The sequence below is a fragment of the Amblyomma americanum genome, chromosome 5 (genome assembly GCF_052857255.1).
Source record: "Amblyomma americanum isolate KBUSLIRL-KWMA chromosome 5, ASM5285725v1, whole genome shotgun sequence".
In the NCBI taxonomy this organism is placed as follows: Eukaryota; Metazoa; Arthropoda; class Arachnida; order Ixodida; family Ixodidae; genus Amblyomma; species Amblyomma americanum.
This window is the reverse complement of record NC_135501.1, coordinates 142,406,272-142,422,749: the sequence shown is the minus strand read 5'-3', so window position 1 is coordinate 142,422,749 and position 16,478 is coordinate 142,406,272. Positions and strand designations below refer to the sequence as shown.

The window sequence follows — 16,478 nt, the reverse complement described above, 5'->3', positions numbered from 1 at the left end:
CTGCTACGGCCAGGGGTGTCCCCAGCGCTGTTGCCACCCATCCGGGTGGTGCCCCCCACGCCAACAACACCGGCATTACCTTCACGGGCGCTTGGACCGGGAGCTTGTACGACGCAGCCAGCGACGCCAGCCCGAGCGCGGCGTACGCCGCCTACTGGACCTATACAACGCCGCAGCCACACCGAACCAACCGTGAGCACGAACGCCGACCGCTAATAGTAGAACACTAGTAGTAGACGCTAGTAGCAAAGTGCCCGGGTCGTGTGTATTTACAGTCTTTGTGTTTTTGTTAGTTTTGTTACTTTTGTGTTCTAGTGTGTGTGCCACGTAGGGTGTAGTAAATGTGTGTTTGTGTGGGTACACCCGTCGCCTAGTCCATTCTTTCAGTCCGAGTGTTCTCCGGAGAGATCCGTGACAGTTACACGGCGCACAAATGCGCACGAATGGACAAGAGTGAACAGCCACCGCAGTAGCCGACCCAGTAGGGCACTTCACGCGAAGTTCGAAGCTCGTGGGTTGATGTTTCAATGGCGGCATTCAGTTGTTTTTTCTTCTGCATAGTAATCAAATATAGTTATGCCATAAAACAATTGCACTAGAAATTTTCCGCCCAATAACACCACAATATAAAAAAGTAATAAAAGATAGATACATCTGAACAAACCTTCCTTCGTTCTTCTAACTGTTGGAGTTCCTCATTGGTGCATCATAACGAGCCCCTCGTTATCCTACCCTTGTTTCTTCAAAAGTTTGTCGGCCCACACGTCAGGTCAATAGCTTTAAGCGGACCTGGGTTCTTCCTCCCGCTTTTTTCATGTTCCACGTCACACTGGCGGCAACTTCGAACATATTATCTTCGCCACTATGGACCACGGTGGCACTGCCGAACAGCCCCAAAGTTAGGTCGCACAGAACGTAATTACCATCGAAAGCAGACAATTGAACAACCGCTTCCGTAGGGCTGTTAGAGAGGCCACCAACATGCTGACTACGACGTAAGTAATTTTGTACTCGTCATTTAAAACCAAGACGAAAGCCGTTGACTCGAGCCGAATCACTCCTTCACAAAAGTTAAAGCATAATTTTTGGTTTGGTTTGGTTTATGGGGGTTTAACGTCCCAAAGCAACTCAGGCTTAGAGGGATGCCGTAGTGAAGGGCTCCGGAAATTTCGACCTCCTGGGGTTCTTTAACGTGCACTTACAGCGCACAGTACACGGGCCTCTAGAATTTCGCCTCCATCGAAATTCGACTGCCGCGGCCGGGATCGAACCCGCGTCTTTCGGGTCAGCAGCCGAGCGCCTTAACCACTGAGCCACCGCGGCGGCTTATAACTCTTCAAGCGACACACGCGGTAACAATGCAAGCACTTTGTCCGCCACGCTACGTGAAGGCTTCGTTGGTGAACACTGCCAAGTATAGGGTACATGACATATAAATACGCACGAAATTTTTGTTTTTGCAGTGAGAAACATCCACCACAACACTCCGTTTTGTAATCCATCTCTGTCCTCCAACATATCAACGCGGCTACAGCCGAACGAAATATATATTAAACATCACCAGCACAATTATCACATAATTATATTCAAGTAAAGCAGCAACATACGCGTACATTTATACACAGAAGTTGGGATTTTTTTCATTCCAATTTTCACCACTCTCTTATTAGGCTGGGCTTAAATTACTTGAAGCAATCAGTAAAATAAATAGGTGTCTGTCGGCTCGTTGTGCTATTGAAAAAGCGGATGCATTCCGTACTTGGGCCCGTTCTTATTGAAGAATTTCTGACTGGAAGGTCATACCAGCCAGGACCTAAAAAAAACCCAAAGCATTTGCAGATCAAAATTCAATTTGCGGAAAATTGCTCAAATGTAAATTATAAAACACGGGAGACTTTTCTGGCGAGTACAAAAAAAGACGCAAAAATTTGGATTAGTTATTGAAAAGCATCATAACTAACTAAGCAACATAGCATCGGGGCCTGGCAGCGTTTTTCCTCATCTTGCGTTTGCTTTTTATAAAGGCAATCAGGGAGTTGACAGTGCACTGAGCTCTTTGAGAGCCAAGGTCAGACGCCGAGGAACTTCGCACGGGCTGTTATTTGTTTGCCGGAGCGGGAGCAAGCCATGGATCAGTACTCGAGCATGGCGTTGATCACTTCCGTAAAACCATGGAGTGGATGTGTTAGACTGTGTTAGATCCTCCACATTGCAATAGCATGCGTGCGATTGTGCGTGCCTGCGCGAGCGCGTGTGCGTACATGTGTGCGTGGGTACGTGTGTGTGTGTGCGTACGTGTGTGCGTGTGTCGAATGTGTTTGTGTGTGTGTGAGTCCACCGAAACAAACTGCTGCCAGAAGTTAACCAGCGTGCCCCATAAATTTTGCTTATCTCAACGCAGAACGAGTCCTGCACACAAAGTGCTTTTTGAACCCTTTCTTTGGAAGCACTTTGACGCAGAGATTAGAAAAGGAGGTGAAGGTGATGCTGAGCTTGGAGCGACCTCTAAATTCGACTCTGAAGCCAAAACCGAAGAAAAATCCTCCAAAATTTATCTTAAAAATCTTCTCCCCGACAACACTGCTCAAGGGTTCGATAGGAGTCGCTCGTATGAAATTCTGGGAATAGGGAGTCTATACTTGGGAAAAATATATAAAGACAGCCATACGTTTTTTATACAGTCTATACACTTTCTATCAGATTTCTATATAGCTTCTGTAAATTGTGAATTACATCATGAGGAGTCCATAAGTTCCCGTGCTAGATTTTGATGCGTTTAAAAGTTCCAAAGCGTGGTTACTCTCGGCGCTGTTGCCTATTTCGACGTGTTACGTGGAGTATAGAGGTTCTCTGCCTGAATTAATGTCTCTCGAAAGCGGTGACTCAGTGGTTATAGCACTCGGCTGCTGACCCGAAAGATGCGGGGTCGATCCAGGCCCCAGCGGTCGAAATTCAATGGAGGCGTAATTCTAGAGGCCCGAGTACTGAGCAAAGTCAGTCGACGTTAAGGAATACCATGTGGTCGAAATTTTCGGAGCCCTTCACTTCGGCGTACCTCAAATCCTGAGTCAGTTTGGGACGTTAAATCCCAGAAACCAAACCAAGCCGAAAGCGCGTGTGTTTTGGTGCGATGTAGCCAAATACGTTTGCTCACAGCGCCGAGGGTAACCGCTTTATCGAAACTCTAAAACTGATATGGATGTTGTTTACGGCTCCCAACCCGTCTCCTAATTATTAAAGAGCGTAATGATTATAGTCAAAAAGTTAACTTTTCATTATTAGTTAGCCAGCGAACTAGTTAGCACATCTAAGCTGTACTCTGGTGTACAACAGAGCTGAGAATGCCATACAGAAATAAATGCTTTGCTAACTCAAAAAGCCTATTTTTAAAATTTTTGCAAATTCTTAGGTGACACACCCTATATGCATTTCTCTATTCCAGTTGCCTGCAACAAATGGGCAAAGCATGATGAAAATCTTCCTCGACATACTGCCCCTTTCTCAAGATTGAATCTCTAAATACGTAAAAGTTCCTACGCCCAGCTTGCAATTTTTTTCCAGATTTGCGTGCTTCTTTATCGCATGGTTGAGATAATTGACGTGTAACTTTTCAATGCTAATATAGCTAGAAGCGCGGAATACATCGTTTTTTTTTCTGTGAAGTTGAATATCTGAAAGCTTTTGCCAAAAATATGGCGTGAATGTGAAAATTTTTTCGAAGCAGATGGTTTTTCACGTTCACTGTCTCCTCTCTTGGGTTCTTGAACTTTTGTTGGTCATATCATTAGCAAATTTTCAGAAATGATCTCCCCAAACAGTAAAACAAATATACTCACCTCCGTTCCTCTCTCTTATGTAGAATACAGCGCATGTGTAGTTTTCATTCCGGAATACCAACTGCTCGAACACGAAAGTAGCGCCTGAGTGCAAAGAAGATGGGAAAGCCACAAAACTAAACGTTTTTAGATCATCTGACACGCCTTGTTTTTTTGTTTTTTGTACAAAAAAAATGGAGAGGAAAATTAAGCTTTGCCTTAAAGGGAAGCTGAAACGGTTTTCAAATTGCATGAAAAGCTGTGGTTGGAAAGAAGGGACTTTAAAAATCATGTGTGCAAATTTTTTTCTCGATTCTGTTCGCAAAATGAGCCGCAATTGTTCGTTAAAAACCCGCCGCCGACACGCCCTCTTCGCTTCCGGAAGAGCCAAATGAGGGACGGAACTGGCGGAAGTGACGCCATTCAGGGGTAGTCTGCCGGCCGTCCTGCTTTGTTTGCTGCTTTTCGGCCCGCGCTTTGGTGAATGACGGATCCATAATTTGCAAAACACAGTTCTCAATTCAGCTGAAGCAACACGCTACGCAGCAACACAGTCGGTGCTGGCCGGAGATCCACGTAGACGACGTCACGACAGTCCCGGCCAATCGCGGGCGTTCGCGGCGTTCGCTCGGCGCCCTGAGACGCTAGTGCCCGTTTTCTTCCATAAAACAGCTTTTTGCGTTTATTTCCGCCATTTTAGAATGCGATATTCTTTTTCAGCGGACAAAAACTATTAAATGCCGCATGGAACTCAATTTTTTCGAAAAGTGCTTCAGCTTCCCTTTAAGGGTATGGCGCGATGGCGTAGTGGCTTAGGCTTTCAATTGCGAGCAGTTTGACACCTTTGAAAGCATTTTTTTTTCACTTGCTTCAACTGATTAATTGATCAATTACGCACTCTAATTTTTTTAATTAGACTCACCAAGCCCTGGCTTTTCATTCTGAACATTTTGACACCTTGGAACCCCACTTTTTCAATTTTTATTTTTCAGTTCTTAATAAATAAATTACAATGACTTCATTAAATCGCCATCGCCTATCACAAACCAATCAATCATCAATAACTAGAACCACAAATTAGCATGATACGACTTTTTTACACAGCCCTGGATTACAGATTGCCGGTTCGAATTCCTGCTGTAAGTTTTTGCTGCGCGAAACGGTGAATGGTACGACACTATCCGGAACACCCTACGGCATACGGTTGGCATGATACAATTTTTGTATGGAACCCCCGATTATTTCCGACACGCGGAGCCTGCTACCCCTACGGTTTTTCGGCCGAACGAGCTGTGTACGCTATCGCGTAAAAAAACCAAGCTCAGCTTTCTGCAGTACTACTGATAGCGGTGTTTTAGAGTAGTTTTCTTCTGCTTTGACCATGTGTAAAAAAATGCATTTTTGCTTTATTGAGTGAAAAGTATCACTCAGAGCTTTAGTGATACATTGTTGAATAGCTTGAACTATTGCCGTAAAAGATTGTCGTAATCACACCCGCATTTCATCTCAACAATGAGCTTGGGCGTGAACTGTCTACGGCAGCTTGTGTTAATATCACAAATCGCCCCTTACTCTAGTAACTTTCCCGTCAACAACTCTGAGAAAGACTAAAGACTACTCTACGGAGGTGAAATACCTGTATAGAGCGCTTGAAACCTGAGGAGTAACAAACGCATAAAAATATTTGACCATATACTAAGCCACCATTTCAGTCTAGTGCATTATTTCTACACATATTGATAAACCCTTTTTTGTGCTGCCAACATGAAAATAGGGCTCCCAAACGATTTATACTTTAGGATTGGCTACAACAACTGGGCGTAGCGGACCACCCCTGGTCGGGCGATCGCTAAACGCAATATGGAGCTCTCGGGCGTGCAATTATTGTATGGGGTTTCTTTTGAGCATGTTCCATTGATCTGACTCGTGCTTGTCTTCTTGTCTTTTGGGCGCGTAACCACACTTCATGCAAGAAAAGTCATCATCATTAACATCCACACTACGCCCACTGCAGGGCAAAGGCGTATCATATGTCTGTGCAATTAACCCTGCCTTGTGCCAGATCCGCCAACCGTATGCTCGCAAACTTCTTGATCTTATCCGCCCACCTATCCTTCTGCCAGCCTCTGCTACGCTTGCCTTCTCTTGGTATCCACTCCGTTAACCTTGAAGACAAGCGGCTATCTTGCCCTGCCCCAGCCCATTTCTTCTTGATTTCGATTAGGATGTCAGTAACCCACGTTTGTTCCCTCACACACTCTGCCCGCTTTCCGTCCCTTAACGTCACACCTATAATTTTTCTTTGCATAGCACGCTGCGTTCTCCTTAACTTAAGCTGAATCATTTTTGTTAGCCTCCACGTTTCTGCGCGAGAGTTGAGTACCGCTAAGTGGTTTGAGCTTCCATAAAAAAAAACAAGGTCGATATTGTAAATCCCTTGTTTTATTGTGAAATCATTAGTAGAGCCATTAAGAGAAAAGGCGGCTGCCTGTGTGTATCCGCAGACGGTGCAAAATAATCTGAGCTATGGCTTGAAAGATAGGCTGACATCATCCAGCGGACATATGACCCACACATCAAGCCGAGCACCGCACTTCAGACAACCATACACATGTCGTTCTCCAGTATATACCTACCCTCGCCGCGAGGATCAGTGCTTGTGGCGCTCGGCTGCTGAGCCGCAAGACGCGGTTTCGATCCCAGACTCGGCTTTCGAACTTCGATGGAGGCGAAATTCTAGAGGCCCGTGTACTCTGAGACGTCAGTGCACGTCAAAGAAGCCACAGGTGGTCGAAATTTCCGGAGCCCTTCACTACGGCGCCCCTCACAGCCTGAGCCGATTTGGGACGATGAAACCTATACACCAAACCAATAATATAACCCCACTGGCTGACCTACCTATACACCAAACCAATAATATAACCCCACTGGCTGACCTCAATGTGGCACCAGTTTTCCCGACATTCGTGCCGCAATTCGGACGCAGCCGTATGTCGTACAGCCCTCCGGGTGGTTCGAAACGATTTTTCGATGCATGCAGCTTACATGCGCTAGTGAAGTTGGACTCTCGCTTGTGACAGGGATTCCAACTGACGACATATGAACCTTCAATCATATACCCTTTTAGAGTTTCTATATCACAATTTTGATGCAACCGTTTGAACTGCAGCTTTCCAGGTGGTGTCACAAATGAGCGTGTGTGTCGGTGGGTGTCTTTTCTTTTACCCAAGCAGTTTGATCTGTCCCTGCCGCATTTTTTTTGCATCTTGTGTGCCCACATAGGTGCTGCAGTCTCAGTTGATTAAGACGAACACCTTATAATTAGCGAATTAAACATGTAATCCTAAGTACACTGATAAAAAAAAATTACTCTTATCACATAACCCCAGCTTGTAGTTCGATGGTAGCCTACAAGACTACAGCCTCTTCTGCTAAAATCTAGGTAGTGATGTGTGCGCTTTTCTTAAAAGCGGGAACAAGTTTCTCACTATGCTGTTTCTTATTGTTGAATCTAGTGACCAACGAATGGCAAATTTCACATCCGTTTGTGGTGCGGCTACCACCTCTGAGTTTTGGGGTCCTCTTTCTTGAAATATTCACTCCGCGTTTCTAGCTCGTAATGAACGCAAAAAATAGTTACTACAAGCGCTGCCGCTTAAGCAAGGGCACCAATTCAAACACCTCGCCAAAGGTTCCGCTAATTTTCCACTGGAAGCGTTTTGGGGAGTCGTCATGTCATCATATGACGAGAATCTTTACAAAACCAAGAAAAACGCATCTTCTGGGCTTCGTCCCCTACTTCGGTTCACAGAGTGCGACATTTAGAGTTAGCCTATTATCAGTCACAAAGAGTTACTCTCCTGTTGAAGAGTTACAGAGAACTTGTTTCAACTTCCTTTTGAATCGATGCTCCAAAGGCAACGGCTTCTGATTTTGATTATGCATATTTATGGCGCAAAGGTATTTATGGCCAAACAGTGCCATGACACAAGGTATTTTTCGCTTCACAAGGTGGGGTCAAAGGCCTATTTTCCAAGCCTTTCACCGAGAAAAGCCGAGCATCAGGCATCAGGGGAAAGCTTGTACCCATTGTATCTGTATCACCGGTGGGTGCCCGGCGGCACTGGGGGTCGAACCCCGCACCTCACGCATGCGAGGCGGATGCTCAACCACTAGGCCACCGCTGCGGTCTCGGGAAAAGGCTTTTACGACACGCGCGCTTCGGCTGGATTGCATGAGCGCGTCAATTCGTGGCCCGGAATTCTAGGACCCTCACAGCGCATTGCGTGTCGGGTTTTCAAGCCAGGGATGCCAGTCTGGGAGCTTCTTTTCTGCTTGCCTTAGGATTTTGGCGAAAAGCTATACATCGCTAAAGTAGTGATGGTGGCGCCCCTCCCGGCATGCGCACCGCTTCTTGTAGGCGCTGGCCATATCGCAGCCGAACGGATAAACATAGTTTCTTTCTTTGGATTTGTGCAGCAGCGCGCACCTACTGGCCGCCCAAGCAATCCGTAGCGCACGAAACTTCCGATCGGAACAACGTAATGACAAGGGAGAGTGTTGGGCGACGATCACTTCTAGTCCCGGCCGACTCCCACTTCTTCCATGGTGATTCTCCACTCTCAACGAAAATGGGCCTATATAGGAGTAAAAAGGTAGTGCAGTTCTGCTACCCAAACATCCATTTACGGGCAGGGTATGCTACGCATGCTCTGGGGTAGATTATCGTCAATAAAAATACGAAGCACTTATGGGTGGCAACACGAATTCTCTCTTTAAAATAGGCGAACTGCTATGAATCAAATACAAAGATGAAACGACGGTATAAAACACCTCCAAATGTTAATTCATGAAATTCAGTTGCAGTCTTTAAAAGCTTTATTGCTTTCATAACTTGAATTAAGGTACTTTACTTTGATGTTTCAATACGCCTCCATTCCGTTGCCAATAATAAGCATTCCGTATAATCAGTGATCGATATCTTCTGCGGAAATCGGGCAGCATTATCTGCCCCTAAAAGGTAATACACTCTACCGTAGTACAGCTTACTTTTCTTTTTTAGCGGCCATTTAGGCTCGTTACAATTGATAGTGTATGCATGCGCTCAGACCACACGCTTTAAGTGAGACATTGAAAATTGCATATAGAGAATTGTTCGTTCTCAGAGAATTAATTTTGATCTAACCGCGGCGGCTGCGTTTTTATGGAGGAAAAACGCTAAGGCGCCCGTGTGCTGCGCGATGTCAGTGCACGTTAAAGATCCCCAGGTGGTCGAAATTATTCCGGAGCCCTCCACTACGGCACCTCTTTCTACCTTTCTTCTTTCACTCCCTCCTTTATCCCTTCCCTTACGGCGAGGTTCAGGTGTCCAACGGTATATGAGACAGATACTGCGCCATTTCCTTTCCCCCCAAAACCAATTATTATTATTATTAAAACTGGGCTTCAAGGAAATATTCACGAGTTGCATCGGAATCCTATGAGTTACTAAAAAGATGGGTAATTTTTCCCTCTGCTGCTTTCATAACAAACTCTCGCTAAATCTTACTTAGTTTGCTAATAAAACATCGATCTGGCCGCAGGGTTAGTTTGTCTTGATAACATTACAGTCATTAAGAAGCGCACTTCCGCGTTGCTCTGTTTTGTGTGCTTTTTTATGTCGAGTTGTTCGCCTGAGTGCAATTGCAAAATTGTGGCGTGTGATGTCCTTCTAGCGGCGCCACCTGATCATCAATGTGCAATTTGCTGCGCTAGTCACCTTACTGGCTTCTTCGCGGCCCAGAACTTCCGGTCGGCCACCAATACGACCTCCCAACCACTGCTTTTTTTTTCCCCCAGTTTCCTCAGTAAGAATTATAACATATGCGACGGCATCGATCAATCTCATTGTACATACAGTAGTCCTCTTAAGCTTACGAGTACTCGAAATGTAGAAGCTATGCTCCATATATGAATTGTTGTGAATTATTTGCAAAATTTCTCCATTCCTGCTGCAAAAAACTGCATTTAAATTGAAAAGGGTTCAACGCGGCTTTCTAACAAGTGTTTTTTTTTTTTTAAGAATTGGCGTGTGGTGGTGATAGCGGCCACATTTTGATTCGGGTCGCCCTGCTTAAAATACCTGGTGGGGGGTCTAAGATAAAACAAACAATCGCTGCGAAAAGTGCGTAAATGATTCCAGTACTTTGGTCATTAATAAACGTCCGAATAGCAAAGAATATTAAAAATAACTTAAAAGAAATATTTTCTGACACGCTACTCAGAAATTCTGTTCAAGTTAGGGATTTTTGAATCGGTAAAGAGGTTTTTTGGTAACCCCAGGGTACATCACTCTTTTAGACACCTTTACGCGGTGAAACGAATTAGAGGTTTTAGACTACACTGACAAGTGCTTTTCGTTTAAATGATAACTATATAGCAGAAGTGGAGTCAACAGTTAGGGTACCAGGTACACATTGCCTTGAGGCGCCATGTTGCGTTTAAATAATTGAAGAGGTGCCTTTAGTAAAATTCACTCTTTCGTTACTTTCTTTTTTGTGTTGTATGGACCGTTTATTCAGTAATATTTATTAAAATTCCTCTGCTCCTTTCGGCAGCCATGTACATAATATGCACGTTTAATGTTTCAATAAAAGTAGACCATGGTCAGCATAGTGAAGATTTGAGCTTCTTTCAGCGCATTTGAAAACTTATCTGTTGAATGGGTTTCATTATTGACAGAATATTACAATCACTAAAATTTATGTGCAGCGAACTCTTCAGTACTGAGTTTTTGTGAGCGAATAAATGTACATTATATGGTGGCATAAATGACCTAACATTAAAATATAGAGTGTGTTTACTCCAAAGCCGTTACTCCCAAAGAGTGTTTTAGAACTGCATGTCCTAAATGGGGGCGCGTTGTCATGACACAGCGCGTTGATTTCCAGAAAAAATGTAATTTTTATACGAACCGGTGCCAGCAAAGAAGAGCGTATCTAGAGGGGTCGTTGTAAAAACACCTTTAATAAGCTTTGTCAGCCTGTAACGGAAAAAGGAAAAGATGACTTTACGTGTAGAATACTTCACACAAATTGCCAAACTCTACCTCTTCCTTGTCGTGTTGTAGGACCTGTCAAAATTAATGTACTTTCTGGACATATTTACCATTACATCCACTTGGCATTTGATTTTACTTGTTGTACTCGAAACGTACGTCCATATCGGCTCAGGTGTTCCAAGGAACTGAAAAAAATATGTATCTCAAAGCCAAGACAAGAAAAATACCTTGCAATGGCCACTTATTTTTCCCACAAAAGTGGTTTGAGCGCAAAAACAAGATTGCCACTCTACGTTCATGCCAAATGATTGCCTTAAATAATGGCACACCGCGCATTGGCCAGGCACCAGCAGCAGCGCCAAAACCATGAGCAAGAGAGTAGACGACCCGGCACGATGTTTAGAGCAGTGTTTTCGTTTGCCACAAAGTGAGAGGGGAACCTGCACGCTGTTCTGTTTTATCAGCCTGTTGGGGAGATCTGGGTGGCCCGTTAGAATCAACCCTTGCGCTACCCGAAGTTTTGAAATTAAGTTTTTTTTGCCAATTATGTATGCAACTGCTTCACAAAAGGCCACTGTCAGTGCAAACTTCCGAATTATCGAGGGCCCACGGTACGAACTTTGGATATCTAAATTTAAACTGTCTTTTTTACATCTCCACAAAACAGTATCAATAATTCTCGACAAACAGGTTACACGGTGTAAATGTTTTTCTACATAAAGCTTACATACAAGTTTTTCCGTCTACATTCAGTTTAGCTAGCGCATGCTTGTTTAAATGCTTGCCGTAACTGTGGCAAGGTGTATGAAGGAAAACACCTTAAATATGTACGCTGCGAGGGGAAATTTAAAAACTCTGACGACCCCTTTTTTGCGTTACTGTCACAAAAAAAAAAACAGTGCACATTTAGCAAGCTGGCGCGGCGCGGAAGTAATCACGCCTACGCGCGCCGTCGACGATTCGAGACGATTGGAGAAAACGTCACTCAATTCCAACAGAGAGAGAAAAACCTCTCCAGCGGCGGCTCCCTGTCGGGAGGAACCATCTCGAGTTTTCTGGAAGTCTCTCTCCACACCTGACCGAATATCTACGTGTGCCCCGTCGGGAGGGTGAGAGAGTGGTTGTACAGTTAATGCTATGTGCATCTGCGCGCCTGCCTTGGAGCTAATTAGCACAGACCCCGTGCCCACTAAATATCAAGGGTGTTTAACGCCGTCGGACAGCCCTTTGCGTTGGTCAAAGCACGCCTGCACGGCTCCTGGGCCGACACCACTCTCGCCCAGCCACGGATGAGCAAGACAGAGCGTGCCAATCTTCAGGATGGCCCCTCGGGACCCTCCGGTAGTCGGAATGTCACAGTGCCGGGTGCAAAAAATGGGGTTGTGGTCGCTTTCCTCTCTCCTGTATTAGTGCATTTCAGTTGCAAGTTCCCTCTCGTATTGTCGACCCTTCGAAGTATTGCGATTCATGTGTTGCATTGCTCTGTACATAACATTGTATGTGTTTTTACGAGTTAGGAACTCCTCTGCATCGTCTCTTTGCTAAATACAAATGACAGAAGCCAACAGTCACTGGTTGTTGGCTTCCGTCATTTGTGCCATAACAAGCACATCTTTTGCCTTCACATGTATGTTTTTCTGTATATAGTTTGTTGTGCTTGCAAACCTTTGACTGCGAACCATTCTATGGCCTGCGGCCGGCGAAAGCTGCGCACCAAACAATCCTGCTTTGTCACTTGTTGGCTGGTTTCGGGCAGAGCTTGCCACGGTGAGTGGCACGCCTTCAAGCTTCTAGAGCACATTATATTATTAGGCCCAATGTTCCACCTTGACTAAATCAGCCTATTTTAGTCTTTTCGGCATGGCTTCTACGAATCACTGTCCTGTGAGACACAACTCGCCTAGATCGCACGTAAAATAAACGGGAACACGGATGATAACTTCTGAACAGAGACAGTCTGCTAGACTTCTAAACGCACTAGATCGGGTACTGTATTATTATCAACTTGTGAATACTCCCATTACTTGGTAAGCTCACGAATCTAATAAACACTTAGAGAAGTATATAAAACCACGATCGCAATTCGCATCTTTCACTGACTTTTAGCCACCCTTAACTGAGGTAATAGCGGGTGCCCTTCAAGATGCCTGCCTAAAATTTCCACTTTTGTTCAAATCACAATAACAGCTTCTCGTTTAACATTAAGTATATCTATAAAGCTTCTCACAGTACAATGTTTTATATAGTTCACTCCATAACCCGGCTTACTCATTGGTGCTCATTATTGGCAAATACAAATTATTTGTACTCCTTATTTATGTGTGTGAACATTCATTTGTTCCTAATTAACCAGAGGCGCTAGGTGGAAGATTTCACGCAGCATACACATCGTTAAGAAACAGAAAGACATGCATTGCTTTCTCTATAAATACTTAACACCGCGATTATTTAACTACATAAATTAGTAGCGACTTGACTAACAGCTTCAACGCAGATACCAAGAAAGTGATCATTTGGTTTGAATTTTATTCTTTGAACCCATGTACTTTAGTCTGTCATCTACAAGGCGGCCCCAACTGTAGCAAATGTTTACTGTATGTGCTCTTAAATGTTTTAGACCTTTCTACCTTCAATGCTTTTCCGGCACGCTTAGCTAATATAAATCTCTCAAAAGTATTTAGCCCGTTACATAAGATGGGCGGGTGACAGGAGAACAATGAAGGAGAAATTCGGTTCGCTAGGTTCGCTATCGGAGTCAGCAGTGTGGGCTGTAGCTGTTAGTGCCTTATCTGTGCGTTTGAGCAGAGTAAAAATATTAAAGTAAATGAGAACATCTACATATGAAATGTGCTGACAACATGGGAATATCATTGTAGATAGCAAATGTTAAATAAAAAATGAAAATCGGTTTTTTGGGGAAAGCAAATGGGCCGTATCAGTCTCACATCTCGGCGGAAACCTGAACCGCCCCGTAAGGGAAGGGATAAAGGAGGGACTAAGCGAAGAAAGGAAGAGGTGCCGTAGTGGAGAGCTCCGGAATAATTTCTACCACTTGGGGAACTTTAACGTACACTGACATTGCACAGCACACGTGCGCCGTAGCGTTTTGCCTCCATCGAAACGCTGCCACCGCGGTCGGATTCGAACCCGGCTACTCCGGTTCAGTAGCCGAGCGCCCTAACCGCTGAGCCACCGCGGCGGGTTGTTAACTACAGCAATTTGCACAAAACTAAATATGCGGATAACTGCAGCAAATTGCGTACATTACCTCCGTTATATCAAGAACTGCCGAGCCAGGATTGCTAATACTGAATTTAGCATTGGATGAGCATACGGAACCCAATTGGCATGCAAGGAATACGCCTGCAAATATTAAGGTCACCGCCATAGCCAATAGTTAAGGAGTTCACTCACTTGCTTCACAGAGCACAGCTCCCTTTTATACCACCTCTTCCAAGTAAAGAAACTTGAATCCAGCAGCAGGCAATATTTTATCCGCGCTATTTTCCTATTTTAATTTTATTGTTTCTTTTATTCACAATCATTTTTTCTACACCCTATGAACACGTGATTGAGAGCGTTACTATTCTCTAAACTAAGTTCTTTTTTTCTCTGCGCGTTAATAATCTCTTGCAGTGCATTAAGTAAAGAAATACTGACAGCTTACATTCTTGCTTCACGCACGACACGCACACATGCTTTAAAATGCTAATGATAGGCACTTGAGGCAGTGTCCTGAAGGGCATGTGTAGCTGCCGCCCCAAGAGTGCAGGGCGTCAGCATGTTTTGTGGACGCGTCGCTATTTTATTGCTTTCTAACGTATAACTTAAGCTTATAACCGCTGGAACACAATATAATTCTCTTGTTGGCTGCCACCATGAAGACCACCAGGCTTTAGACTGATGTTGTGTTGATGTGGCGACTAAAGGAAGGATGAAAATGAGAGTGCACGGGCCCGCACACTGGCTCGTGATGGGTCACAATCGCTGCCACGTGCAGACAGAGGAGAGTTGAAAGATGTGAGAGGATAGATTGAAAGAAGAGACGCGTGTCGCAACCACCACTTACGCTGGTTATACCAGATGCCCCCCCCCCCCCCCCCCTTTAGGCTGATGAAGGGGTCAAGGTCCCCTTGGCGGTGGTATATTCAATCTTAATATCATGAACGCTGCCATTGTAACACATTCTCTAGGGTTTCGTGGTCTATAGGACGCCTTTTACTCTATACAAAGGGTGAGAGAGATATAGAGAAAGGGAGAACAATATTGTGAGACGCAGCAATAATGTATATGAAATCCTGCGTCAGTGTCAGAAAACTCAACCGGTCTGTGAGATGATCGAAGCGAGCTAGATGCGTCACTTAGGCGGAGGGCATTATGGGTACTAATCGGTAAATATACATCCAACATCCTTTCTCCACGCCTGCTGCTCAGCGTCTCGAACCGCAGTTTCTGGGAATGACTTCTTGGAAGAATGTTCTCTGACCCCACTTGAAGCAGACAAAAATGTCATGTGCAATGGCACTCTTGTCAAAGCTTTCATTGCGCCTTTAAAATGAAACCTTAAATATGTGGTTTATTTGGTACTAGTTCTTACTGTTCATTTAAAACGCCGCTACCGTGGGTGCTTGCACCGTGAGCAAGAATCCGTAAGTAGGCGACGAAAAAGGAGAACAGAAAAAAACAGAAAAAGAAAAAGAAACTGGACATCACAAGAGGTAAAGGAAGCAAACGGGGCTGAAATATGAACAAACGCCCACAACATATCAAGCATTACACAAGCCGCCGCTGTGAAGGCGTGGTTATGGTCCTCGTCTGCTGACCCGAAAGACGCGGGTTCAATCCCGGCCATGAAATCGCATATGGATGGAGGCAAATTGCTTAAAGCCCGTGTACTCTGCGACGTCAGTGAACGTTAATGAACTGTAAGTGGTCAAAACTATCCCGAGCGCTCCACTACGGCATCCCTCATAGCCTGAGTCACACTGAGACAAAAACATCATTAACCAAATCAAACTATTCCCACAAGAATTTTAAAAAAAAAGGTTCTCGATTTGTGTAGTTAGGCGAAACACGAATTAGGTGCGCGAGCAGTTCGGATTTCACTTCGGTTACAGTGTTCAGATCCAGAGTTTACGGGTGGCAACCGTTCGGACAGCGATAATGCGTCAATGTCTATATATGCAAAATAGGCCATTTTCTACATTCATAGATCCATGAGAGTGTTCCTACATCTACTGGCGCAGTGGTGCAGCGCACAAGCGATGTACCGCTGAGCTTCTATGGCAGCTGCTGCCATCAGTTGGATTTATTCCAGTTGCTTTGGTTTTGGTGGCAATCAAGGTTGCTCTCCCTGAACAGCCTCTCATGGATAACTGAGTTGCTGCCCGACACGGCGGGCAGACTGCTCAGCTTGCCACCACTCCTTTGAAACGATGGATGTAATACGCAAAAAGGCATCAATGTGTTCTGCGATGTCAGTACACGTCAAAGATCCCGAGGTTGTTGAAATTGTTACCGGAAACTTCCGCTACGCCCCCTCTTTCTTCCTTTCTTTTTTCACTAGCTCCTTTATTCCTTGCCTTACTCCTTCCCTATCCGACCTAGAAAAAAAAATTGGAGGG

At 44.7% G+C, this 16,478-nt stretch overlaps 1 protein-coding gene across 1 annotated transcript; it reads right to left on the bottom strand.

Annotated features, from left to right (window-relative positions):
* Positions 1 to 1,667: 1,667 nt before the first annotated feature.
* LOC144135103 (uncharacterized) lies at positions 1,668 to 14,301 on the bottom strand. Its single transcript, XM_077667858.1, has 5 exons — positions 14,123 to 14,301; positions 10,903 to 11,039; positions 10,769 to 10,836; positions 3,837 to 3,920; positions 1,668 to 1,813 (listed from the first exon to the last, which is right to left on the bottom strand). The coding sequence occupies exons 1-5, from the start codon at positions 14,240 to 14,242 to the stop codon at positions 1,683 to 1,685; spliced, it is 540 nt and encodes a 179-aa protein (XP_077523984.1). The 5' UTR covers positions 14,243 to 14,301; the 3' UTR covers positions 1,668 to 1,682.
* Between the last annotated feature and the right edge of the window lie 2,177 nt (positions 14,302 to 16,478).